The 26,458-nt window shown below is 42.1% G+C and overlaps 1 protein-coding gene across 12 annotated transcripts in view; it reads right to left on the reverse strand.

Annotated features, from left to right (window-relative positions):
- Positions 1 to 458: 458 nt before the first annotated feature.
- The window catches only part of LOC120314261 (C-type lectin domain family 2 member D-like), a 28,492-nt gene continuing 2,492 nt past the window's right edge, over positions 459 to 26,458 (reverse strand). For 2 of the 12 annotated variants that reach the window (XM_039357153.1, XM_039357155.1), the window contains exons 2-8: positions 17,526 to 17,698; positions 16,136 to 16,196; positions 12,425 to 12,535; positions 10,225 to 10,317; positions 7,390 to 7,580; positions 4,441 to 4,544; positions 459 to 823 (exon numbers count right to left, since the gene is read on the reverse strand). In XM_039357153.1, coding sequence (XP_039213087.1) covers positions 700 to 823; positions 4,441 to 4,544; positions 7,390 to 7,580; positions 10,225 to 10,317; positions 12,425 to 12,535; positions 16,136 to 16,154 — 642 coding nt within the window. In that variant the 5' untranslated portion in view covers positions 16,155 to 16,196; positions 17,526 to 17,698 and the 3' untranslated portion in view covers positions 459 to 699. The other 10 variants (XM_039357156.1, XM_039357158.1, XM_039357152.1 and 7 more) reach the window with 10 other exon arrangements.

Here is a 26,458-nt window from a genome sequence, read left to right on the forward strand (position 1 = left end):
CTGAGATGGAGAGGGTGGCGATAGCTGACAGTGGTTTCCTCTCAAAACTATAGTAAAACACATTGAGGTGATCTGCTAGTTGTCGATTCCCTTCACCATGGGAAGGAGGTTTACTGTAGCCAGTGATATCTTTAAGGGTTTTCCGCATATTTGCTGGTACATTTGTTGAAAGCTAATTCCTCAGCTTTTCGCTCCAAGTCTTCATCACAAAATGTCTTTAGTGTAGTTCAGTGGTTCTCAACCTTTTTAATGCCGCCACCCCCAACCGGTCGTAAGTCGAGGTCTACTCAACCGGTCGTAAGTCGAGGACTACTCAACTGGTGCAGCACCGTTTGCAGAATGGGACTTTTGGCGGGCTCAGCAGGGCAGAGACAGCCTGGACAATTCCTATTGGCTTCTGAAAGCCAGTAGAATTAGTCTCTATTCAAGAGAGTCTTTCAAAAGCCAATAGAATAAAAGGGAGGAGCACAGCTAAGGAAAAGGGGGGAAAAATGGCGGACTGCGTTGTTTGGCGACCCCCGTGAAATGGTCGTTCGACGCCAAATGGGGTCCCGACCCACAGGTTGAGAACCACTGGTGTAGTTACATTTTTACATCATCGGTTGTTGATGGTTAAGACCAAATGCAAAAGAGACACATATGCTTCTTCAATAAATTCTGGTCAAGCCAACTATTCCCTGTTCTTTTGATGCGGTTGTCTCATCCAGCCTTGCTACAGCTTTCCGGATGGCTGCAGAGAAAATGTTTCTCCATGGAGCATATGGTACTACTGGCCCCCTTTGCATCTATGTAAGCACAGAAGCCTTCTCCTCGCACTGGAAATCTGGAAAAAAAAAAAAAAAAGACAAGGAGTTACTCTCTGCAAGGCAGTGGTAACTAACAGCAGAAATTAGTATTGCAGGACTACTCCTTCCAAGAGATTCTCAGCTTTAAAGCATAGAGAACTTCAGCCAACACTCTACCTCTAGGACGCACTGGATGAATCTTGGGGGAATGCTGGCTAGGCTTAAGGGAGGGGTCAAGCGAGGACCCACCTTGGAGTTACTGAGCAGTCACAAATGGCATAAGCATGACCTCACCCCAAATCCATAAAGTCTTATCTGGTTGTTCCCAGGATAAGGCAAATAGTCTGGTGAGATTCTTGTAACATAAGTATAAACGAGTGTTTCTCAACCTTGACAATTTTAAGGCATGTGGACTTCAACTCCCAGAATTCCACAGCCAGCAATGCTGGCTGTGGAATTCTGGGAGTTGAAGTCCACATGCCTTAAAATTGTCAAGGTTGAGAAACATTGGTATAAACAATAAAGTTCAGATTGAGGCTATTCACAATTAGTTGTTGCCTGTGCCTAACAATCAACATGATCATGAAATCTGGAGTTTGCACGAGTTCTGTTCAACAAATTTGCGGTGTAGAAGACACATGACTGAGAAAAGATGTAGTATAATATGTATACACAGGCAAACACACAAAACAGAAAGCATCATTTAAAGAGATCTCTCATGCTCGGAGCATCTGGCCAGCTTATGGTGGTCATATTCTCAACTTCATAGAGGATTAAAATTTTGATTGACAAATAAAAATGACTTGATCGTTGTAACATGGCAGCTATTTAGTAATAGTAATAGTAGTAAAGTTGGAAGGGACCTTGGAGGTCATCTAGTCCAACCCCCTGCTCAGGCAGGAAACCCTACACCATTTCGGACAAATGGCTGCCCAGTCTCTTCTTAAAAACTTCCAGTGTTGGAGCATTTACTGCTTCTGGAGGCAGGCTGTTATTTTTAAACCACCAATGGTAGCTAGAATCTGAGACTTAACTAGCCGAAGTGAAGCTTAATGCAACTTGAAATTGAAACTTGAAGTTTAGGCAAGCTCCTAGCACCTATGAAGTATTGTGCCTACTCACTGAAATTGTAAACTTGAAGTTTTGAATTCAGACTTTGTAATTTAAATTTCAAATATTGCAAACTTGTAAAGTGTTTAATATATACCGAATTTCAAATTTATTAGATTTTCCGGCATCTGTCATCCCCAATAAATAATCTTAAAGTATGACAAATAACTTAGATATAAATGAATGGTGCTGTTTGATTTCTTTTATAGAGTTGCAGAGTATGAAGTGTAGAAGGAGAATTGTAGATAATACACTCACACATTGGATTTTAGCACAGGAAACTACCCTTTATATCGTATTAATTTCTCTCTTTTATATGCATACTCTGATTAGTTGATTAAGACACTCAATTTAAAGGCCAACTGAGCAATTCTCCCAAATCAGATCCCTTCACCCAATTCAACTGTCAAATCACCCTGATTTATGTGCTTTTCAAATAAGCTTCTTTTTCCAAAGAAGGCTGTGTCAACATTTGAATTAAGGATGTGAATCGGATCAGAGGTAGTATGATACATCATACGTACACAATGATCCTTAACACACAAACACTCACATTTGCCATTTTAGTATTACCTTGTTAATACTTTAAAGCAGGGCTTTTCAACCTTTTCACCCATTGTACCACTTTTAGGATATGGCAATATCTGAGTACCACCAGTCGCCTAGCAAGGTGTCAAAAACCTGATGACCAAAAAAAAAAAAAAGGAAAAAAAGTGTTGAAGTACAGGTAGTCCTCGACTTACAACAGTTCACTTAGTGACTGTTTGAAGTTACAATGGCACTGAAAAAAGTGCCCCCCAAGCCACAGCCGAGCAAGACATCTGCCTGCCCACCTGACGGCACTCTTCCTCCTGTCCGAGGTTTTCATTGTTGTGAGCATTTCTGTTGAGAATTGGCAGTGGGAGTGGGGTGGGGGGGGTGCTTGGTTTTTATTCCCCCCATCTGCTGGGTGGTTGCAGCAGGTTTTGGTCACTTCACATGACCCTGGGGCACTGTGACCGTCATAAATATGAATCAGTTGCCAAGCATCTGAATGTAAATCACAAGATCCTGGAGATGCTGCAACATTCCAGTGATCGGCGCTTCTTCTGGGCTCAACAGAAGCACCAGGATCAGTGCCGCTTTCCAGCTGATTGGTGCTTCTTCAGGGCTCAACAGAAGCACCGGGATCAGCGCCAAGCTCCAGCTGGAGCCTGGCGCTAATCCTGGCGCTTCCGCTGAGCCCTGACAGCCCTGCAGCTCCAGCCATCTCTCACTCAGGCTTGTGCGGTGCTGCCACCGGTTCAGCTCATTCCCCTCCCCCGCTACCACTTTTTTAGGATGGTCACGTACCACCTGTCAGGTGCCAATATACCACAGGTGGTACCTGTACCATTGGTTGAAAAGTCTTGCTTTAAAGCAGTGTTTCTCAACCTTGGCAACTTTAAAAAGTGTGGATGTCAACATCTTAAAATTGTTAGGATTAAGAACCCTGCCTTATAGATAGTGCCTTTTAGGAAAAACAGCAAACTCCAATTTTACAATCAAGTCTGCTCTTCCTCCCTACATACAAAAATATAAACATTAGCATCAGACACATCTGCTCTTGGATATTGTTTATCATCTCATCTCAATCCATCTAAGCTGGCCAACAGTCACCAGACACTACATATTATTGCCTGAACATTTTATTCTCTTTTCCTCCCCTTTCTGTGTCTTATTTTTTGGGGAGAGAAGCTTAGCCAAACATTCTCTCAATTCTTATTACAGGTAGTCCTCGACTTACAACATTTCATTTTATGACCGCTTAAAGCAGTGGTTCTCAACCTTTTTAATGCCGCGACCCCCAACTGGTTGTAAGTCGAGGATTACTCAACTGGTCATAAGTCGAGGACTACTCAACTGGTGCAGCACCGTTTGCAGAATGGGACTTTTGGCAGGCTCAGCAGGGCAGAGACAGCCTGGACAATTCCTATTGGCTTTTGAAAGCCAATAGAATTAGACTTTATTCAAGAGAGTCTATTCTATTGGCTTTCAAAAGCCAATAGAATAAAAGGGAGTAACACAGCTAAGGAAAAGGGGAAAAAAATGGCGGACTGCGTTGTTTGGCAACCCCCGTGAAATGGTTATTCGACCCCAAATGGGGTCCTGACCCACAGTTTGAGAACCACTGGTTTAAGTTACAACATCATTGAAAAATGACCATTTTTCACAATTACAACCGTTGTAGCATCCCCATGGTCACGTGATTTACATTTGGATGCTTGACAACTGACTCACATTTATGACAGTTGCAGTGCTCAGAAGTCATGTCAATGGGGAAACCAGATTCACTTAACAACCATGTTATTAATTTAACAACTGCACTGATTTACTTAACAAATACGGCAAGAAAAGTTGTAAAATGGGGCAACACTCATTTAACAAATTTCTCAATAACATATATGTTGAGGACTACCTGTATTCTTTCAGCCATTCAAACTGAAGTGTAATGTCTATAAATACTTTGAATAGGTAAATAGCTCTATAAGTCCTATAAACAAACAAACAAATAAAATATACTTACTGAGTTTTGAACTCTGTGCCATTGGACCATTTCCAGACCTTGTTAGCTTTCCTTGAGAGACCAAACCAGTAATGAATGGGATTTAATATATCCACCCAAAATTCCTAGAAGAAGGGAAATAATATATAATAAAATCCTCATTTAGCTGTCTAATTGGGGATAAAGGTCTGTTGATTGTCCATTGAATGCCAATATATATCATTTGTGTCAAATTATTTCATATATACAAAATCATAAAATTAAGGTAAAATTAATTTGCAACTGCCTCGTCAGAACTGTTTCAGATATAGTGGGATTGTCCATTATTTTAAGGAGGTTTCTACATAGAAATTAGGTCTTTTGTATCCAAAGCCTGCTAAAAGGTGGTCTATTAAATAAAGCTTTCTACTGCATTGATTTACATATCTCTGTATTTAAATTTAAACTTAAGTTAAATTTAAATGCTTTCCAAGGATTCAGCAGGAATATATGAGTTTAAATTTAAATTAAATGTAAATGCATTGCACAGGATTCAGCAGGAATATATGTATTTCTCTTGTTCATAATGATACCCCTCCTTAAATAGTTATTAATATTAATAACTCATTGAGATAACAAACATGTTTATGGCAGTTTTTATGCAGATAATGTATTTATGTGTATTCAGGTTGATGTTGACTCTTGCTGATCATTTAGATCAGTGTTTCCCAAACTTGACAATTTTAAGGCATGTGGACTTCAAGTCCCAGAATTTCACAGCCAGAAACGCTGGCTGTGGAATTCTGGGAGTTGAAGTCCACATGCCTTAAAATTGTCAAGTTTGGGAAACACTGATTTAGATCGACCTTATTTAGGAGCACCTGTCCCCAACCTGGTCTTTCAGGTTTTCCAATGGCGGACCACTTACGGCTATAATTGATCATATGTCTTGATTTTGATTACACTGGTCTTGCTGCTGGTCATCCTCTTTTTCTCTTTCCTTTGGCCTTACCCAGATTTATAGATTTAAGAAAGCAGAATCTTATATAAAGTGTCCAAAATTTAAGCCTGGAACAAGGAAAGCTGAATAGGAAGAAGATGAGTCTGATTTAATAATTGGAGGAAGAAACAACAATAACGTGTACTATGTGGATGACACTATCCTGGTAATCAAAAATGTAAGAGATTTGCATGCTGCAGTAATAAGTCAGGGGCTACAGTGTAATAATTGCATTAAATTGGAATGCTATATAAAGACGACCAAACCCATGATAACAACCAGACTTAGAACGGACAATGAAGATACTGAAGTGGTGGACAGTATCTGCTTTTAAGACTCTATAAAGGAATCATCAATCAAGAAATGAACTGCAGACTAGCAATGGATAGGGCATGAAAGCTTTGGAAAAAATATCAAGATGCTGTGACATGTCTACACTTACAAAGATCAGAACTGTGTAGGCAACTGAGATGTGTTTGAATAAAGAACTTTCTGGTAAACTGAAAGACAAAAAGGACAAGTATAACAAGTGGAAAGAGGGATACATAACTTAAGGCAGAATATCAGCAAATAGCCCGAGCCTGCAAAGATGAAGTGAGAAAAGCTAAGGCTCAAAATGAACAAAGGCTTGCGACAAAAGTCAAAAATAACAAAACGGCCATACTCAGCGTGTGGTCCTCAATGGAAGTGCATCTACATGGAGGGAAGTGTGTAGGGGGGTGCCCCAGGACTCTGTTCTGGGCTCAGTGCTCTTCAACATCTTCAATGATCTGGATGAGGAGATAGATGGGGAACTCATCAAATTTGCAGATGACACCAAGCTGGCAGGAATAGCTAATACTCCAGAAACTAGGCTTAAGATATAGAAGGATCTTGACAGACTTGAACACTGTGTGCTATCTAACAAAATGAAATTCAATGGTGAAAAAACTAAGGTTCTACATTTAGGCAAGAAAAACCAAATGCATAGGTATAATATATGTGGTTCCTTGCTCAATAGTAGTAACTGTGAAAAGGATCTTGGTGTTCTAGTGGACAATCACTTAAATATGAGTCAGCAATGTGCTGTAGCTGCCAAAAAAGCCAACACAGAGCTAAGCTACATTAACAGAGAGATAGAATCAAGATCACGTGAAGTGTTAATACCACTTTATAATGCCTTGGTAAGGCCACACTTGGAATACTGCATCCAGTTTTGGTCACCATGATGTAAAAAAGATGTTGAGACTCTAGAAGGAGTACAGAGAAGAGCAACAAAGATGATTAGGGGACTGGAGGCTAAAACATAAAAGGAACGGTTGCAGGAATTGGGTATGTTTAGTTTAATGAAGAGAAGGAAGAGGGGGGACATGATAGCCGAGTTCTAATATCTCAGGGGCTGCCACAAAGAAGAGGGAGTCAAGCTATTCTCGAAAGTGCCTGAAGGCAGGACAAGAAGCAACGGATGGAAACTAATCAAGGAGAGAAGCAACCTAGAACTAAGGAGAAATGTCCTGACAGTGAGAACAATTAATCAGTGGAACAACCTGCCTCCAGAAGTTGTGAATGCTCCAACACTGGAAGTTTTTAAGAAGAGACTGGACAGCCAGTTGTCTGAAATGGTATAGGGTTTTCTGCCTGAGCACGGGTTGCACTAGATGACCTCCAAGCCTTCCAACTTTATCATTATTATAGTAGTTGGACTGTTGGCTTGATCTCTGAGCTTTGCAATTTGGCTGCAGATGTTTCATCTCCATTCAGGGGGACATCTTCAGTGTGCTTTGAATTGTGCTCATCTGTCAGAGCAATGGCCTTTTAAATATGTTTTTGTGGGATTAATGTTTTTGTGTAGGCAATGATTGTCCCAGTTACACTCTGTGAAAATTGGACTTTGAAGAACCAGGATAGAGAGGTATTAAAGCATTTGAATGTTGAAGTTGGAGAATACTCCTGAGAATATCATGAATACTTAAGTAACATGCAATTAATCACGATGGCTAATTACTCCTTACCAATTCCTTCTGAGTATCAATAACAGCCAAGGAGGCATTAAATGAAGAACACGTCGTTAAACTGAGAGACCAATTCTTTTGTTCTTTTGATACATAGAAACATTTTCTTCTGTATCCAATCCAGAAATCCGGGCAGGCAACACTTTGGCTTGGAAGTGAAGGACAATGAGGACATGTTTTTGTTTTTTTAACTGGAAACAAAACAAAATGGACAAATTATAGGGCTCACAATTAGCTATGATTCTGTAGTAGTGAGGTGGCTTAATATTAACTATTAATAGTTAACTATATTAACTATTAAGCCACCTTGCTTAAAATTACAATTCCAGGATTTTTTAAGGAAGTCAAGTGAGTTAGTTTGTAAATACAGGTAGTCCTCACTTACCGATCACATTTGGGACTGGCAATTCTATTGCTAACTGTTGCAGTTGTAAAGCACACAATCACATGACTGCGCCTAAGTGTTTTTTATTCATTTATAATGTAAAATGCAAAAATGCAAAAGAAAGTAATAGGAAAGATGGGGGAGGGAAAAGGGAAGGGAAAAGTGTAGGAAAAAGGGGAAAAAGAAAGAAAAGGTATTGACTTCCGATTTTCTTTGGTGTAGTAGAGTAAGATAATAACATCAAACCTCAAGTTTTTACTTTTACGTAATAGTATAAACTAGCCATTTCTATAAAACAAACCTATCTAATTGATAAAACTCAAAATCAAAGTTTCATTTTTTTCCACTTCAAGCACAAAGTCCAGAGAAGTGGTTTCCAAGTAGAAATAAAAGTAATCATGTTTTTTTTCTTTAATCAAAGCAGTCAATTCAGCCATCTCTGCTAACTCCATCAACTTTTGCAGCCATTTTCTCCATTTTGGGAATCAAAGCATCCTTCCATTATTGTGTATAAAGTAATCTCTCTGCCATCAACATATATAGCATCAAAGTTCCAAATTTTTTTCCAAGTCTTTTTGCATTAAACTGAAAAGAAAAGTTTCTGGTTTTATCTTTATAGTCACTTTGAGAAATTTCTGCATTAGGATGTGAATCTTATTCCAATATGTCTTTGCTTTGTCACATGTCCACCAGAAGTGATAAAAGGTCCTTTCTTTACTTTTGCATTTCCAACATTCATTTAAAATACCTTTATACATTCCTGACAACTTATCTGGTGTTAAATACCAACAATACATCATTTTATGGAAGTTTTCTTTTAAATTATAATTTTGCGTAAATTTTAAGCCTTCCATCCACATATTCTCCCATTGTTCAAGCATTACTTTATATCCAAAGTTCCTTGCCCACTGAATTATGCAGTGCTTTACATATTCATTTTCCAAATCCAAATTCAGTAACAATGATTGTGCCCAAGTTATGATAGCAGTTAGTTTGTTAGTTCCAGCTGCAATTGTTATGTGACTGCAACTTCCTGCTAGCTTCCCCACTAACTTTGCTCATTGGAAGCTAGTTATGAAGGTCACCAATGATAATCATGTGACCATGGAACGTGTGACTATTATAAATGAACGCTGGTTGCATGGAGTCCAAATTGCCAACAGGTGACTGTGAAATGCTATGACAGCCACAACTTCAAGGACCAGTCATAAGTCTCTTTATTCAGAACTGTTATAGCTTTGAACAGTTGCTGAACATGTGTGTGTGTGTGTGTGTGTGTGTGTGTGTGTGTGTGTGTAGAGATCTTAGCTTGCCCAGAATAGTATAAGCTTATTTTGAATGCAACTAAGATTTAATTGTACTAATAGCAATCTAGCCAAATGTGCCAGAACTAATCAGTACTGTTCTTACCATTAGCCGGAAATGTTGCATGTGACACAGATATGACCAAATCTACAACTGTATCTTACAAAAACATGTTATATAGATAATTCAGATGTCCAAAGCCACGATGGGAGTAAAGTCAATATTTATTGGCCATGATGTGGTGATGCTCATGGCATATTTAAGATTGAAATTTGGGATACAAAAGGAGCAAATGCTAAAGAGGATCAATCAAGAAATGACACTGTTAAAAACACAACATTTGTATTTATGAAACTAAGAGAAAATGAAAGAACACATTCACCCACACTCACACATTAATTATGGAAGTGAGAGATGAGTATGTCATGAGAAACATAAAAGTAGACTAAGCTAAGCAGGAAAAGATCCAGTCTGGTGCAGTGGCTAAGGCATCAAGCTAGAAACCGGCAGGCTGTGAGTTCTAGTCCTGCCTTAGCCACAAAGCTAGTTGGCTTCTCTCTCTCTCTCAGTCCTAAGGAGGAGGAAGAGGTAGGGACAAACCATTTCCAAAATTTTGTCATGAAAACTGCAGGGACTTGTCAAAGCAGTTGCTATGAGTCAAAAACTGACTTGATGGCATCACTCCCCAAAATAGCTAGTGGAAATGGAATACTTGAATGTGTGTGATAAAACCACACACACTCTTAACCTGGTCAAGAGTGAAAGATTATTAAATCAAATGCCAATTTATGTTGGATTATACTATCTTCTCCCCCCCTCCCCATCTGCATTGTGCTTGTCCTGCCTTTCATATAATAATCCTTCCTTCCTGGAGCCTTTGTGAGAGTGTCAAAAAAGATGGCAATAACAGCAGTGCAATAAAATTCTTCCCTTTGTGGATATGCAGGAAACATTTGATACACCTACAAAAATCCTAGCTTCAATTGCACTGCCACAAGCATTTTTACTTTTTTTGACAAACATACACACAGTTGCTGTTACCTCCTTCCAAACTATTCTGTGGTTTAAAATGCATGTGGTGATCTTGAAGTAAACAATAACAACAACTATGGACAAAAGTTAAATAGAAATTTCTCATTACTTACCAGCCAATGAAATGATAATGATAATCAAAACAACAACCAGAATAATAGCTCCTATAATGAATTTTTTCTCTGAAATGCACTTGGGTACGAGAGCTGAAAAACAGACAGGAAATACGAAGAGATGAAGTTCAAGATTTTATTGTGATTGTTTTGATTTTTTTTGTTTTTGTTGTCTTGTAAGCTGCTCAGGTTGTAGTCACACTATGTAGGACAGGCAGGCATTATGGCACACTGTGACAGGCAGACAGAGACAGACAGGCAGACAAAGGGAAAGGATCAGCTACTCTTAACGCCAGAGATTGCACATTTACCCAAACAGTTGGCTGTAATTTATATGAACAGTTTTCGTGTTCTGGGTCTTCCTTCAGCTTTGTGTGTTCCACTTGGCCCTTGAAACTGTAATGCAGGGGAATTTGGAAAAGGAAGTTCAAAATATTTGGACAGCTTTTGGTTTGAAAAGTCTGTATTGGCCATTAAAAGTTTTTGGTCTGACTCACAGCAGCTGATCCGGCCATAAACAAATCCTGAATAACCATCATCTCCCTCCCTTCCTCTCCATTCCTAAGGAAAGATACAAGGTGGCAGTTAGCGTGACTCCAAGGAGCCCAGAAATACACCCTTGGTGTCTGTTGTGCGTGGCCTTCGGGTTTCTTTCCCCAAAGAACAGATCAAGTGGATCTGGGAGTGGCTAAGATCCTCTATCCTTCTCAAAGTCGTGGGTGACATAAAGTTAACCTGAATCCCACAGCCCTGCCAGAAAGAACAGCTGGCAACCCTTGGGAGAGTGTCCAAGTCCAAAAATGTAGTACCCCAAAATACAACTCAAGTAACTTTTCCATAACTGCAAGTGTTTTTCCATAAGACAACGTGGGACAACACAGATATTCCTCGCTGTCTTCGGCTAATGCCCAGTGATATTTATAGGCCCCAGCTCTGCCTCGAAGGTACTCCTTAAGGCAGTGGTTCTCAACCTGTGGGTCGGGACCCCATTTGGGGTTGAACGACCATTTCACGGGGGTCGTCAAACCACGTGTCCGCCATTTTTTCCCTTTTCCCTAGCTGTCCTACTCCCTCTTATTGGTGGCCACACCCACTTGGGGGTCACCACAACATGGGGAACTGTATTATGGGGTCATGGCATTAGAAAGGTTGAGAACCACTGCCTTAAGGGGTTTCCCAGCAATGGTGGCATCCTTGCAATTCTTGCAAACATGTAACATACTTGGAATTAAGTGCATCTGTATTTTGCCTTGCTAAAAGTTGGTATAAATGTCCCAGAAAAAAGTACCGGAAAAATCTTCTCTGCCCTTTGCAAAGCTCTTCTAAAGAAATGGAAATCTCAGCTGTACAACAACAAAAGTTTGTTATGGGAAACAACTGAGGAGGAGGGAAGGAAGGAAGGAAATACAGACACTTGAAGGAATATTTAGAAACCACTTTATGCAGAAAAGCATCACGAAAAATAGAGCATGGCATCCCAACCTCCTCATCTTCCCCAACAGCATTAAGCAATTAACCAGATCTTGTTCTCTGAGACAAAGGTATCAACATCAATTCTCCCCCCCCCCCTTGATCTGGACTTCCCTCTCCATTGCCAAAAGTCAATAGCAGGCTTTCTGCCCTGAAAATGGGAAACGCCCACTGAGCTGACATGGGAAACTTACCAAAGCTACAGTGTTGGCCCCAGTGGTGGGATTCAGCCAGTTCACATCGGTTTGGCAGAACTGGTAGCTAAATTTTTGCTGAGTTCAGAGAACTGGCTGAATGCACACTGCTTCTGGAAGTCCAGTCTAGGCCTGAGAGGCCTCAACGGCCCGCCAGAAGTGGGTGGATGCCACTTCTGGAAGTCCGTTCTAGGCCTGGGAGGCCTGGAGGAGGCCTCCCAGGCCTAGAACATCCCACCGGAAGTGCATGAATGCCACTTCCGGAAGTCTATTCTAGGCCTCAAGAGGCCCAGGCCTGCGTCCAATAAGAGAACCGGTTGTTCAGGTATTTGAATCCCACCAGTGGTCAGCCCTAAAGTAGATTTTGTGTGAATTTTTCCTTTTCAAAAAGAGGAACAGCCTCAACTTCCTTTCCTCAAAACCAGGGAGAAAAGATAAAAGATTCTGGTTTTTACATAGATCTGGTTCAGTTCCACCCATTTTGTTGCATTACTCCCCCAATCAAAGATCACAAAGGGCTCCAGGCAGGTGACTACCTTTGTTTTTACCAGCATTTCTTGCATTCTTTGCATCAGAGCTTCCAAGAGCAATTTCAGTTATCACCACAGGAGTCAAATGATCACAACATCCAGAATCTTTTTCTGCCCCTAAAGGAAAGCAGAAGACCACATTTATGACCATAAACAGAGATATGTTCTAGTTTTGCTCTTGGGAAGACACTGCCCCCAATACCCAACCAGGGCTCCCTATCTTTCCCAGTCAGACAATTTAAAGAAATGTTTTCAGTAGTTGAAACCTCACAAGAACTGCAAATTTTGCACTGCAGAACATTCACATCTGGAACTCAAAGCAACTGCAAAATATCTCATAAGAGTTGATCATCTTGCAAAATAATCTTGATTATTTTAATGGATTGTGGTCATGTCATAGGGAAAGAAAATGGGCCTTAGACCATTTCTACTGCTTTTATGGTGCACATTGGAAGACCTCCTTGCTTTTGCACAAACAGATATATATGTTGCTGAATTCTATCTGAAATTGACATTCCATACATGTCAGATGTGAAAGTCTCTGATGTAACGAGGCTCTCTCCAGCTTAGAAGATCATCTGGGAATGGTCCTCTCACGTGCTCATTTTGGTTCATCAGATTTAGAGTATTACGTTCCAACAGAGTTCTTACCATAAGAATCAAGGGTGACTGAAGAAGACAGTCCTACTGCTAACTAGTTCTCTTACTAGTTCTCCCTAATTTTAGCTTGAATCCAGAGATCTCCAAATGTTGCAGATCAATTTTGCCTATCCAGGTTTGCTTTTTTCAACTCATGCCTGCCTTACTTATTGTGAGTCTTCTGCTTAGAATATATTACTTAGAACAGTGATGGTGAACCTTTTAGAGACCAAGTGCCCAAACTGCAACCCAAAACCCACTTATTTATTGCCAGGTGGGTGGGGCCCACTGGGTGGGTGTGGCTGTGGTCATGGCAGACTGGGTGGGTGTGGTCACCTCAATGTTTCTCCTGGGGAGGAATGCCTATGGGGACCGGGCAGGGTTGGGAGAGATCCAGGGGGTCTCTGGCAGGTAGGGCGATGGGCAGGAGACTCGTCCTGCAAAGCGAGGTGAGGCAGGGCAGGGGTGCCATTGTCACAGGACAAGATGAGGCAGGGGCCGGGGCGGCTGCTGCCTGACACCATAGCCCCCCACACACAGAGGCCAGTGAGCGTATGGGGGCCGACAGTGTCCGTCAGCAGCCACAACTTGCCGGCCCCTCGACTGGCGCACTCTGGGGCTCTGCAGCCGCTGCCAACAGTTCAGAGAAGCTGCCTCTGAGCTGGATGGCCGGCCGACAGCTGAGGACATGATGCAGTGGGTTGTGCCCAGGAAAAGGAGAGCATGCGAGGCCAGGAGGGATGGTATGGGGGGGGAGGGAAATCAGTCATGCTGGGATGCATCCAGCCATATGGGACCTCGGTGAGTTAGCTGGTTGAAGAGGGACGGTTGCCATCTCTGGGGCATGGTGCGCGTGCCCATAGAGAGGGCTCTGAGTGCCGCCTCTGGCACGCGTGCCATAGATTCGCCACCACTGACTTAAAATAGATATCCTTCCTAGGTTAATATGTATTTATTTCCTCAGATTTCTTATTCTTTTTAACCATAGTTAAGAATATATTTAATCTTTAGACATTCCATTCAATAGATCTAGTCATCTATTTCCTTAACTCTGATTCAAAACATTTTTATATACTTTCCTTAAATTCAGTCACATTTAAGTATCTAAAACATTTCATCCCTCTTAAAGTGGTATATTCCAAAATTGTTCTATTTCTTTAACCATATTCAAACACATGCTTCTTTTTTAAGTATTCGCTCTGATATGTCCCATCATCTATTCTCTTAGTTTCCATCTTAATCTTTTTTCTTTGCCCAGAATCTTTCATAGATGTTGCTGTAGATACAGAGAGTAAATCAATGTCTTTGTCATGGGCATTTGCCCACTCCTTTTTATTAGGAATCTTTTTCCTTCCTTTTCTCTCCACTTTTTTTTGTCACTTCTTGTCTCTCCATCAAGTATTTCCTCTCATCCTTAAGTTTGCTGTGTGGTGTTGAAATATAAATCGTCTTTTCTTCCACTTGAATTAAATCATACTCTTTTATTTTGTGGAAGTCCATTAAGTCTTTATTCTCAGATTTATATTCAGTCATCTCTGCTGTATCCTCCTGAGGGTTTTTTTTTGAGTAAAATTAAATTGGAGATAAATTGATTTATACTTTCAAAGTTATTCTGTATTTCTTTGTGGTTTAAGATCATTGTCTTTTGAATTAGTTGCATCTTATCATATATTTCCTCTTGTTAAGTATACATTGTTTCTGTAAGTCTCACTTTATCTGAACAGCTGTGTTGATTAAAACTTTGAAGGCCATAGAGATTTCATAATGCTCATCCACCAGTAGGTGTCAGCATTTGCTCATTTTTCAATTCTTTCTAGCCTTTTTCCTTCTTAAAGCAGGGCTTTTCAACCAGTGGTACGGGTACCACCTGTGGTACATTGGCACCTGGCAGGTGGTACATGACCATCCTAGAAAAGTGGTAGCGGGGGAGGGGAATGAGCTGAACTGGTGGCAGCACCGCACAAGCCTGAGCAAGAGATGGCTGGAGCTGCAGGGCTGTCAGGGCTCAGCAGAAGCATCAGAATCTGTGCCAGGCTCCAGCTGGAGCTCCGCGCTGATCCTGGTGCTTCTGCTGAGCCCAGAAGAAGCGCCGATCAGCTGGAATGTTGCAGCATCTCCAGGGTCTTGTGATTTACATTCAGATGCTTGGCAACTGATTTATATTTATGACGGTCACAGTGTCCCAGGGTCATGTGATGTGACCAAAACCTGCTGCAACCACCAAGCAGATGGGGGGAATAAAAACCAAACACCTCCCCACCCCCGCTGCCAATCCTCAACAGAAATGCTCACAACAATGAAAACCTCGGACAGGAGGAAGAGCGCCGCCAGAAGGGCAGGCGTCTTGTTCGGCTGTGGCTTGGGGGGCACTTTTTTCAGTGCCATTGTAAGTTCGAACAGTCACTAAGCGAACTGTTGTAAGTCGAGGACTACCTGTACTTCATCACTTTTTTCCTTTTTTTTTTTTTTTGGTCATCAAGTTTTTGACACCTTGCTAGGCGACTGGTGGTACTTGGATATTGCCATGTTCTAAAAGTGGTACAATGTGTGAAAAGGTTGAAAAGCCCTGCCTTAAAGGGTTATATTCGCTGCTTCCAATAGCCAAAAGGTGGGGGGGAAACACCTCCCCTTTTCACTCTCGGAGGTATTTTTGCTTCTTGGGAGTTCTCCTTTTCAGGAAAATAAGTAGGATAGAGAAAATCAATATTCTTACCCAGATTTCAAACGCACTGCTTACGATCAGTTTAGAGTAGAGCTTTTGACTTCCGTTGCTTGCAGCTGGGGCTAGACAATGGAGTTAGCTAGCCTTTCTCCTGTTGGTTTCTGGAAGGCTTCTCCTGGACCAATCGGGGAGACCGCCATCTCTCCTAGATCCCTAGGACTACCTTTCTTCATTGCCACCTCTCCGGGGCGGCTTCTGGCCCATTTAGGGTCCCCAAACAGGAAGAAACTCAGCTGGAGGGCTCGGCATCCCGAATCCCTCAACTCAGTTTTTCTCTGACTTCATTAGTACCCCAGGGATTTTCTCCTGCTTTCTGTAGTTCTCAGCTAGATGAAAGAAAGAGCTGAATGACTCACCTGTAATTTTTCCTGGCATCTTCCAAGCTTTCTGGGTGACAAAAATATCAGGATTCAGACTCTATGGAAAGAAAAGAAATTGGTATTACTCATTCCTGCATGGGAGTATAACAATGATGTTACTGTAGAGAAGATACTTCCTTAAACTAAACTTCTTCAGTGTCTGCCCTCACCTGAGTCTTGAATACTGACTGGAATAACCAAAATTATGAGACTTGACGTTTGAAGCCAAGAATGATACATTTTAACTGAGCTACTATTTTTGAAATGCCTTAAAGGACTGTTCCTTGAAGAACTTCAGTATTCAGGTCAGGCATATTTTCCCAATGGCAATAAAAATTAAGAACAATTTTACCTCGTGCAAATTAAGCTTCCAATTACTGTTCCTCATCTAGTCCTTTATAATGCAGAGACGTGGACAGATTCTGGAGAGAACCAACCCTGAGCTTAAAGCAGTGGTTCTCAACCTTTTTAATGCCGCAACCCCCCCCTCAACCGGTCGTAAGTCGAGGACTACTCAACTGGTCGTAAGTCGAGGACTACTCAACTGGTGCAGCACCGTTTGCAGAATGGGACTTTTGGTGGGCTCAGCAGGGCAGAGACAGCCTGGACAATTCCTATTGGCTTTTGAAAGCCAATAGAATTAGAATCTATTCAAGAGAGTCTATTCTATTGGCTTTCAAAAGCCAATAGAATAAAAGGGAGTAGCACAGCTAAGGAAAAGGGGAAAAAAATGGCAGACTGCATTGTCTGGTGACCCCCGTGAAATGGTCATTCAACCCCAAATGGGGTCCTGACCCACAGGTTGAGAACCACCGGCTTAAAGGGAAGAAGTCCTGCTAAATATCACACTACATGTTACAATTATCTCCAAACTTTTCCAACAGTTTCACAGAAACACCCAGTAATATGAAACATCAGCATTGCAGGACTTCCCAAGATGATTCTTAAGGGACTGAGAAGTCCCCCAATACTATCATCTGGATCACAAGTGTAGGATTGAAGCTACCACAGAAATATCAGTTAGAGGATATATAAAAAGCTAATGTAATGGTATGTGGGAATGACTCTAAGTGAGAGGGAATGATGCTGTTTAGGGAATGATCAGATAAAAGAGGGAGGAGACCACAGATGCTTAACAGTCAGAGAAAGAAAGTTAGGAAACATCCACCCTAAATTGACCAAGCTGTAAAAAGAGACAGCAGGAGAATCTTTCAGACTTGCAAGATTCTTGTTAATATAGCCTGATGGTAAAATAATTTGCACATCCTGTCTGGTTTACCTGGAAGGGTAAAGGTTATTTGCTACCAGAAGGTTATTTATATGGGTTTGTCTTGGATTTATTGTACTCAGTTTAATCATATTTATCTGTTAATTTTCATACTCTTACTTTTTCTCCAAATATTCATCTTCCTGAAAGAATTCACATAGTTGGATCTTCCCATTCCAGTTTCCAGTTTCACCCTTTGGACAATCCTCTGAGTAAGATGGACTGTAGCTATTCCAAAGGTCACCAAATGCATCCAGTTTTGGTCACCACGATGTATAAAAGATGTTGAGACTCTAGAAAGAATACAGAGAAGAGCAACAAAGATGATTAAGTGACTGGAGGCTAAAACATATAAGGAACGGTTGCTGGAATTGGGTATGTCTAGTTTAACGAAGAGAAGGACAAGGGGGGGACATGATAGCAGTCTTCCAATATCTCAGGGGCTGCCACAAAGAAGAGGGAGTCAAGCCATTCTCCAAAGCGCCTGAAGGCAGGACAAGAAGCAACGGATGGAAACTAACCAAAGAGAGAAGCAACCTAGAACTAAGGAGAAACTTCCTGACAGTTAGAACAATTAACCAGTGGAACAACCTGTCTCTAGAAGTGGTGAATGCTCCAACACTGGAAGTTTTTAAGAAGAGAATGTTAAAATATAATTTTTTTGATTAAAATATAATTTTTTTGATTAAAATATAATTTTTTTGATTGTTTTTTAATTAAGCCTATATTCTGCTCTGGGAAGCTCGGGGGGGGAGAAGGGGGGGTGTTTGGGGGAGGTTGGGGAAGGGAGGGTTTGTTGTGTAATGTTTAGTTTTTTTTCTTTGTATATGTTTTTTGTCTTTGTATTGTTTTGTTTTTTTCTTTTTCTTTTGTAAAACTTATAAAACTTTTAATAAAAACAAAAAAAAAGAAGAGAATGGACAGCCATTTGTCCAAAATGGTATAAGGTTTCCTGCCTGGGCAGGGGGTTGGACTAGGTGACCTACAAAGCCCCTTCCATCATCATCATCATTAATGAAAATCATGGATGACCATAGACTTGAACTTCAGAACTAGATCAGACCAGCTTTCTCCTCATTAAGAACCATATATATTCTCTGGAAATAAATTAATGAATCAGCACTATATATCCCAAGGGGCAGAGTACACAATGATAGAAAAAATCCACACAAATACACAAAAGGGGAAGACCTGCCTTGTTTGCCTAGAGGAATTTGGCTTGCAAATTTTTTCCCCCATAATCTTTAACAATAAACCCATTCTAATGCCTCCTCATGTGAGCCATATTTCTGGTCTGGTGGATATTATCAACATTTTTCTCTGTTGGGTAAATAGCCTTCTGTTCTGTGATGACTGAAAACAGAATGTGAACAAGATTTAAGCCAAACGCCTTCTCAAAACAGCTTTCATTACTTCTGAAGATTTCAGAGTGTAGGTGGGAAACGTCTGAAATGAGTGGAAAATGTAAGAAATTCATATCTTTTATTTTCTGCTATGCCAGCCCCCTGATAGAGAAGCTGATTATATTATTCAAGTTTATTTTCGTTTTAAAGGTCAATTGTAAAGATCAACATGGGGCAAAGCACCAGCTTGCATTTATCTGGGGTTTTTTTTTAAAAAAAGTTTTAAGCTATCCTACAAAGCAATCTTTCCCAAGTTTAAATTATTAAATGCTCAAATTTCTTTTAAAAAAGAAAAAAAAATCAAAAGGATGCTGGCTAATAGGAGGGGCTAGATGATCCCTAAGGTCCCATCAATACTCAGTTATATATCTCTGCCCGTGCCAACCAAATAATAAGTAGTCCTTGACTAATGACCACAACTGAGCCCAAAATTTCTGTTGCTGAGACCTTTCTCAAGTGAGTTTTGCCCCATTTTATGACCTTTCTTGCCACAGTTGTTAAGTGAATCCCTGTGGTTGATAAATTAGTAACCCAGTTGTTAAGTGAATTTGGCTTCTCCATTGACTTTGCTTGTCGGAAGGTCGCAAAAGATAATCACATGACCCCGGGACACTGCAACCGTCATAAATATGAGTCAGTTGCTAAGCATCTGAATTTTGATCACATGGTCATGGGGATGCTGCAAAGGTCGTAACTGTGAAAAATGGTCATAAGTCCCTTTTTTTAGTGCCATTGTAACTTTGAATGGTCACTAAATGAATTATTGTATTCTCTCAATGTCTGGAGGCTTCGGCTTGGGTGGAGAAGAACAGGCTGCAGCTCAATCCTAACAAAACTGAGTGATTTGGGGTTTTAAGGCTCATGGGATCTGCTGACTTGCCACTTTTAGTACTGGATGGGGTGGTACTACCCCAAAGAAAACTGATGGGCAGTTTGGCAGGACTCCTGAAGTTGCATCTCCACTTTGTGGAACAAAGAGTAGCCATATCTTCATCTTCTTCTAATAATTGTACATACCTCTATTATGCATTGGTATCCCTCATTTATTATTTTTACAAATAACTCAAGGCAAGCATATCCAATGCATCTTCATCTTATTTTTCCCCATGACAACTGCCTGTGAGGTGGGTTGAGCTGAGAGAGTGATTGGCCCAAAGTCATCCAGCTGGTTTTCAGGGCTAAGGCAGGACTTGAACCCACAATCTCCCACTTTCTAGCCTTTTACCTTAACCACTAGACCAGAGGTCCCCAACCTTTTGGGCACCAGGGACCGGTTCCATAGAATTTTTTCTGTGGACCGGAGGGTGCGTGTTTTTATGTGCTACCTGCATCCCATGCACGGAGCTTTGCTTGTTTGTGCAGACCGGTTGCTGGCATGCCGTGGCCCGGTACCGGTCCATAGACTAGGGGTTGGGGACCCCTGCACTAGCCACCGGCTTCCTTCTGATGTCAAATCCTCTCCTTTTTAAAATTTCCCTGAGAAAATTTTAACCAATCAACTAGTCAATGAGAATAGAGCTGGAAGGGACCTTGGAGGTCTTCTAGTCCAAACCTCCTGCTCAAGCAGGAGACCCTATTCCATTTCAGACAAGTGGCTGTCCAATCTTTTCTTAAGAACCTCCATTGATGGAGCACCCACAACTTCTGAAGGCAGGCTGTTCCACTGGTTAATTGTTCTCACTGAGAGGGAATTTCTCCTTAATTCCTTGACTAGTTTTCATCCATTGTTTCTTTTCCTGCCCTCTGGTGGTTTGGAATATAAGTTGACCCCCGTGTCTTTGTGGCAGCCCCTCAAATGCTGGAAAACTGCTCTCATGTTATCCCTAGTTCTTCAGTCAGAACTGAAGAAGCTTCTTGGATGAGTGGCAAAACGTCTTCTTCAAGAAACAAACAAAGAAAGTCCAGTTGCCTTTTGAAAAAGCACCTTTGGGACAACCATGACCTGGATGACTGAGGATCTCCACAGACAAACAGTCAAGAAATTAGTCACAGACCAGCACTTGGTAGAGCATCTATGAAAGCCACAGAATAGATATTCAGATGTTGGGAAGTGTCTACACCAGGGCTTTTCAATCTTTTCAGAGATTGTACCACTTTTAGGATATGGCAAATGTGCTGGTCAGAGTAAATAGCTATCTTAGGAATTAAGAACTGTCCCCTTTGTGTAATGTAGTTTTAAGTTACCTGGTCATATCTACGTTTCGGATGGGCCACTGGGAAGGACTTCCGATTGGCTACCGGAATTGCTGGCTACGTACAGTCCAGCAGAGTCTTTATGAATTCCAGCCACGAGAACTTTTTGCTCCTCTGACATGGAAGAAACTACCTCCTTTTACCTACGTAAAAGGGTCCAGATTATGCAATGTATGTCAGAAGAATCTCCAGTAACTGTTAAGGTTTAAAGAATGCCTGATGAATTAAAGTAATCTGCATGAAACCTTTCCGTGGAGTTTATCTGCCTGCATCAAGCAATAGCCAGTAGCCCCCTTGCTTGATACAGAACATCAATAGTCGCCGAGCAGGTGGGCATGGCCTGCTCGATGCCATTCACTGGACACAGCTGACTCAAGACAGCTGGGTTGGAACAGAACAAGTCGCACTGGCTAACTCGATGTGGGACAACTTGGTGCCCCACAAACTCCTTGCCCCTCAAACTGCTAGCAGCCAAGCACATGTGCGCATGCACAAACATGCACGCACACCACATTCCAGGTTTGGGGACTTATCCACTGAGGAAGGCCTTCTCCCCAAGCCCAGGCGTGAGTGGTAATTTGCTAGCTCAGATGTGGATACAAGTCTCCAAGCTGGAGTATGTGTGCATGTGTGCGTGTGTGTGTGTGTGTGTGTGTAGAGCATGCTAAAGAGATGTTCTTTTCCCAAACCCAGACATCTTTGGTGTTTCCCTGTCTGGTGCCTCCTCCTGGCAAAGCAGGAGGTGGAGGACATTTGCAGGAAGCCGTTTCCTCCAAGTCCAACTTCTGTCTTATAATAATAATAATAAAGTTGGAAGGGAGGTCATCTAGTCCAGCCTCCTGCTCAGGCAAGAAACCCTATACTATTTTGTACAAATGGCTATCCAGTCTCTTCTTAAAAACTTCCAGTGTTGGAGCGTTCACCGCTTCTGGAGGCAGGTTGTTCCACTGGTTAATTGTTCTGTCAGGAAATTTCTCCTTAGTTCCAGGTTGCTTCTCTCCTGGATTAGTTTCCATCCACTGCTTCTTGTCCTGCCTTCGGGAGCTTTGGAGAATAGCTTGACTCCTTCTTTATGGCAGCCCCTGAGAGATTGGAACACTGCTATCATGTCCCCCCTTGTCCTTCTCTTCATTAAACTAGACATACCCAATTCCAGCAACCGTTCCTTATGTTTTAGCCTCCAGTCCCCTAATCATCTTTGTTGCTCTTCTCTGTACTCTTTCTAGAGTCTCAGCATCTTTTTTACATCGTGGTGACCAAAACTGGATGCAGTATTCCAAGTGTGGCCTTACCAAGGCATTGTAAAGTGGTATTAATACTTCCCGTGATCTTGATTCTATCCCTCTGTTAATGCAGCCTAGCACTGTGCTGGCTTTTTTGGCAGCTGCACCACACTGCTGACTCATATCTAAGTGATTGTTCACTAGGACTCCGAGATCCCTCTCCTTTCCCCAGGCTGTGCATAGCTTCCAGAAGCGCCAGTCAGCTGGAGCCCGGTGTGGATCCTGGGCACTCATAACAGAGCCCCGGCAACACCACGGCTCCAGCTGGCTATCCACAGGCCTGTGCTGCATTGCTGCCGCTTCAGTTCATCCCACACTACACTTTTACACTTTTTAACACTTTTTTTTTACAATGCTCTTCAACCCATCGTAAGCATACCACCTACCAAATGCTGACGTCCCACCAGTGGTTAAAAAACCCTGGTCTACACCATAGAGATTGGATAATATGTATCTTAATGAATGTGGTTTAAGCATGTTCAACTACCAAAGCAGAACTGTAAAAGACAGAATAGGGATACAAATTAAAATAGACAAGAAAATGATAACATTTGTCCACCCTTGATGAGTACAGATCATCAGGACCAGATGGATTATATCCCAGAGTTCTGAAGGAGCAGAGCTGGCAGACATGATGTCGGAATCACTGAACCATATCTTTCAAAGATCCTGGAGCCCCAGGGAACTACCAGTGCACTGGAAAAGAACAGACAGGATTCCCATCTTCAAAAAAGGGGGAAAATGGATCCAGAATACTACTGACCAATCAGCCTGACATCAATACCTGGGAAGATCCTGTAAAAGATAATCAAGCAAAGGATCTGTGAACAAGCAAGCAAAGTTATAACTAGAAGCCAACATGGGTTTGTCAAAAACTGACCATGCCAAACAAATATTATTGCATGCAACTGACTGCAGGAATTGGGTATGTCTAAGGAAAAGAAGGACTGGGAGTGACATGATAGCAATGTTCCAATATTTAAGAGGCTGCCACAAAGAAGAGGGAGTCAAGCTATTCTCCAAACACCTGAAGGCAGGACAAGAAGCAATGGATGGAAACTAATCGAGAGAAGCAGCCTAGAACTTATGAGAAATTTCCGTATGTAAAACCGTAAAAATAAAACAAGAAATCAAATTTTAGGATATTGAAAGGATTAAGTAACAAGTCTGTTACAAATAAAAGAATATAAAGTTTATTTGATCAAGGTTAAAATAAATATCTCATTCCTGGTAGCCCTTAATAGATAATTGCTGACCAGGATTTAATGACAAGATTTTGTGGGGTTTCTTTATAGATAAAGAGATGAGATAGAGGAAAAAGAGATCTTTGTTGAAATATAACAGAAGGGGATACGTTGACAATTGTTGATATTGTCATGAAGGGGGAAGTCATTTATCTTTCCTGCCTTCTCTGCACTTTCTACTTCCTCTTTTTAGGATCTTATCTTTTTAACTGTAGAGTTCAATAACATTATTAACAGATTTTTCCTCCACAGCCCAACAGCCACAAAGCGCTGTGGCTCTTGCTTCTTCACGCCGCCCAGAAGATGAAAATTATCACAAGACTAGAAAACACGCGTACTCACCAAAATGCAATACAATAGTCCTCCTAATCACATGACGCGTGTCCTTAACAACACCAGCAGCGCGGATGTGTGACCCAAATTTGTGCAACCCCTGCTTGCAAAATAAAATCCTCAAACCCGGAGGACCCCTAGGTGAATTCTAGTCTTTCCACTGCAAAGTTGTTGGAAAACGATTAACTATCAGACAGAGGCAGGAACGCTTCTGGACAAGCCTCAAAGGGAGACGGGGAAATCCCACTGAAATCAACTGTGAAACCCACATAGGTTCTGGAACGGTGAGGCAATGTTCCACAGGCAGCCCGTTCAGTCTCGTTAGGCTGCAATCAAAAACTTGATCTTCCCATACCGACAGGTGCCTGTCCATCCCGCCCCTCCCACAGTATTTACTCCCAGTCCCGGATGAGAAGCAACCAACCGTTCAGCCTCCACACCTTGCAGCTGTTTGTGTTGCCCAAGTAATCCGCCTCTCCCTCCCCCCTCCCTTCCTTCCTTCCTTCCAGCGACACCTGGCAGCCCTCCGCACCTGCTGCTTTCTACTCCTCCCGCGTAGCCTCAGCAGATCTCAGAGTGGTTAACGCGGCGACCAAAGAGAAAAAGAATCGGTCCGGGACGGAGTTTGCTACCCTTCTTTGCCCCCCCCCCTTCTTCCCATCTCTGAATAAAAAAAGCCGAGGCCGCATCGTGGAGCGCGGCTGAAAAAATGCGAAGAACACACACACACACACACACACCCCGCCGCCGCCAACAGCCCAGACAGCAGTTGCCTCCGGCGCCAAGAGCGGGACTGCCCTTCCGAGGGAAGTTTCCCCACTCCCGGCACACCCAGAGCCGAGCTCCCTTCCCCACCTGAGCGTGCAGCACACGGGAGCGTCTGTTCTCCTCCCCGCGTTTCGCAACGTTGATCCTTAATCACAGTGCGGGGCTTCCCCACCGAAGGAGCAAGCCGGAGCCTGGCGAGCCCGGGAACATCTGACAGTGTTTATCTACCAGGCGCCGCCCCACTCAACCAAATCGCCGTGGCGATACAAAACCCGCGAGGGGAGCAGGCCTACCGTCTTATTCCCCGAAGTAACAGAGAGCGAGTGGAAGCTTGTTAATGAGAGATCCGATCTAGAAGTACCGGTAACCAGAATTTTCTGAGAGAACAATTAATGGAACGGCTTGTCTCCCAGAGTTGTGGATGCTGTATCGCTGGAGCTCTTCAAAAATAGACTGGATCACCATTTGAGGGGGATGGAATAAGGTCTCCTGCCTTGAGCTGGGGGTTGGACTAGAAGATCTTTAAGAGGCCCTCTGACTCTGTGATTCTGTGTTCTGTGATTCCAGAACCTAGACTCAGGGCAGTGTTTCTCAGCCTTGACAATTTTAAGGCATGTGGACTTCAACTCCCAGAATTCCACAGCCAGCAATGCTGGCTGTGGAATTCTGGGAGTTGAACGTCCACATACCTTAAAATTGTCAAGGTTGAGAAACACTGACTCAGGGGTAGGCAACCTTGACTCTTTTATGACTCGTGGACTTCAACTCCCAGAATTCCTGAGCCAGCATGGCTCAGCTTGGAAACCTCTCCCTTTCCCCTCAGCATGGCTGGCTCAGGAATTCTGGGAGTTGAAGTCCACGATCATAACAGAGCCAAGGTTGCCTACCCGTGATTAAGGAAAAAAGCAAAGACAAAATCTATATGTGGACAATGCCTTTTGTTGGGCCAGACCTCAGAGTGAGCAAGGTTGACGCTCTCCAAAACTCTTCTTCAGAATTTTCTGGTTTCTGAAGGATAAATAAATTTCAGGATCAGGAGGTTTATTCTCCAGCCTCTTGTTTTTAAATATTTATCTTTAGGATCACGAGGCCTGAGCTTGAGCAGTTTGCCTAATTAACAGGAAGGAACTTTAAAGCAGAAATAGAAATGTCTTTGTTAGATCTACTCCAAGCATTGAATCCCCAGCCGAGTGTGGGATGGATGTGAGAAGTATAAAATCCAATCAGACATGAATAAAAAGATGATCCTGATGTTGCACCACTTGCTTCAATTCCAGCCCCAAAAGATATTAAACAAGGTTGCATTCTCACCACTATTTAATTGTTGCATGTGTGTTATGGCTCATGTGTTACCTAAGCAGGAATTTCATCATCCAAAATTATAGTCTGATTTCTTTGTTGCTATATGCCATCAGCACTATAATGTTCTTTATCACAAGCAGGTATTTTCTGCATATTCAGAATACAGATAGCCATAAGTCGAGGACTCTGTGTATTATGAATATTGATTCATTTACTTGCAAAATCCAGTCTGGGTTGGTTACCAGGACCAAAGGTTTAGTCTTCCAAGCTTTTGGACCGTGCTGGAGCCCATCCATCCCTTAGTAGTAATAGTAGTAAAGTTGGAAGGGACCTTGGAGGTCATCTAGTCCAACCCCCTGCTCAGGCAGGAAACCGTACACCATTTCGGACAAATGGCTGTCCAGTCTCTTCTTAAAAACTTCCAGTGTTGGAGCATTTACTGCTTCTGGAGGCAGGCTGTTCCACTGATTAATTGTTCTAACTGACAGGAAGTTTCTCCTTAGTTCTAGGTTGCTTCTCTCCTTGAT

Source organism: Crotalus tigris, unplaced genomic scaffold (genome assembly GCF_016545835.1).
Source record: "Crotalus tigris isolate CLP2741 ecotype Arizona unplaced genomic scaffold, ASM1654583v1 scf7180000018867.1602434, whole genome shotgun sequence".
Lineage (NCBI taxonomy): Eukaryota > Metazoa > Chordata > Lepidosauria > Squamata > Viperidae > Crotalus > Crotalus tigris.